At 35.5% G+C, this 1,911-nt stretch overlaps 1 protein-coding gene across 1 annotated transcript in view; it reads right to left on the reverse strand.

Annotated features, from left to right (window-relative positions):
• Positions 1–1,424: 1,424 nt before the first annotated feature.
• Positions 1,425–1,911, reverse strand: part of LOC114060305 (highly reducing polyketide synthase GPY1-like) — a 28,794-nt gene continuing 28,307 nt past the window's right edge. The window contains exon 11 of the mRNA XM_027889713.1: positions 1,425–1,911. Within this exon, the coding sequence (XP_027745514.1) occupies positions 1,641–1,911 (271 nt within the window). The 3' untranslated portion in view covers positions 1,425–1,640.

The raw sequence follows: 1,911 nt of genomic DNA on the forward strand, positions 1-1,911 counted from the left end.
GGGGAGGGGAGGGGAGGTCCAGTGTTTTTGGAGGGACTCCAGTTTCTGCTGAGTAAGGTGTATTTATATTCTGATTCCAGCTGTTTTTAAGACAATCTTCTGAGCTCAGAATTCATATTGTCTACCCTGATAGATATTGTCCACAGACACTATGAACGGGATATGAATTTTCAGGAGAGCAGTCATGAGTTTTAAGTCTATCTAAAGGTCTCCTCCAACTCAAACTCTATAAGTTTCCCAAAAAGTCCTTAGAAGTTTCCCTCTACTTTGGACAAAGGAGATGCAGAAAGATACATAATTTTTTTATTAAATCAACTCCGTGGTTAATAAACACTTCTAAAACAACCATAAGCTCTTCCCTAGTATAAACAAATATTTTACAATTCATCCAGTGTACTGTTCTTGCTCTGTTTCATTACTCTTGAGAATCCCAGTGATGTTAATGGTGAGTCTCTAGGAAAATGTTATTTATGTATAATTCAGTGACAAGATTTGGATGTATCTCTCTTTTATTGAGAAGGTTTAACACTAAGTTTGTCTTACACCATAGGATTTAATAGTGCTAAGTAAAGAATAATCAAAAATGCTGCTTCCTACTTGACCAAAGGCATTTATAGCTTTTGTGTAGTACAAAGTACTTTCCTCATTGTAGACTTATCTAGAGATACTTGGCCTGAACTGAAGAAACTAACTGAAGAGGGATCGTGTTTGAAGTAGTCGATAAAACTGTCCTCCTAATTAATTTCAGGTACACAAAGTCACAGTTCATGACTGTATTCTGTGTTTGACTTCAATGCGTAGTATTTGCTGTTAAGCTTGCAATAGAAGATGCTTTCTTACAGGTATGAAAATTATAGCAAGATTTATAGCAAGATTTAAAACCAAATACAATGCTATGATTTTTAATCATAATGCATTTTAAAGTATGCTGGAATTTCTAGAATTATTATTATTATTACTATTATTGCATAAGTATCATGGAATTTGTCTGCCTGTGGGCTCTGCTTTCAAAAGTATGAAGTAGGTGTCACTGGAAGAAAATAAGGGCACTTGTTAGGATTAGGAAAAATTTAAACTAGGGGACTGGATGGGGACAAAAAAATAAGATAATGATACTCTTTGGGTTTTGCTTTTTAAGCTGTTTTAGTATTCTTGTTCCTTTCTGCTGTCATGAAAATGGTTAATTAATAAAGAAAAACAGTTGCTTTGGTGAATATTTTGCAGCTGGAATATTTTTAATATTTTTATAACCATAAGGAAAAAATCAAGTTTTCTTTTTCAGAAGAAATCTTGAAATTCCCAATATCTAAAAGACTTTGAAAAAGTCTTTACACAGAATTCACAATCAAATTAACTTGAAAATGCTTTTAAAAAAAAATACAAAAATACTATAATAATTACAAGAATACTAATGCTGCTTTACATAGTTTAGAAGTGCAAACACTAACAAATCAAATAATTGCTGAGATTCATACAGCTAGTGCAATGACAGAAGAACCTGGTGTGGGGTCTTCTGGGTCATTGCAAAAGAGTACATTCAGCATCACCAGATGTTCTACCCCATCTGCAACAATGTATTCTGAGATGCTACAAAGGTCTGGGTATCTCCAAAGTTACACAATTCCTGGAGGAGAAGATTCCTACAGCCGGCTCTCATTTTCTGCACTTTCCACCGCACCATTCTTCTTCTCAGCAACTCCCTTCACATTGCTTGTTTCTTCTAAAACTACCACTAAACTTGACAGAGTTGTGTGAGGATCAAGCAGTTTCAGAAGAGGTATGTCCACCTTTCTCTCTTGAAAGACACGGTTCTGAATGGTCATAGCTAACATAGAGTCTATGCCCAAAGCTGAAAGGGGTGTGTTCATGGTTAGTTCCTCGGGGTTCAGTCCGGTGAGGTCACTCACAAGG

The sequence above is a fragment of the Empidonax traillii genome, unplaced genomic scaffold, assembly GCF_003031625.1.
Source record: "Empidonax traillii isolate 1590-97213 ecotype Southwest subspecies unplaced genomic scaffold, ASM303162v1 scaffold270:size1067046, whole genome shotgun sequence".
Classification (NCBI taxonomy): domain Eukaryota; kingdom Metazoa; phylum Chordata; class Aves; order Passeriformes; family Tyrannidae; genus Empidonax; species Empidonax traillii.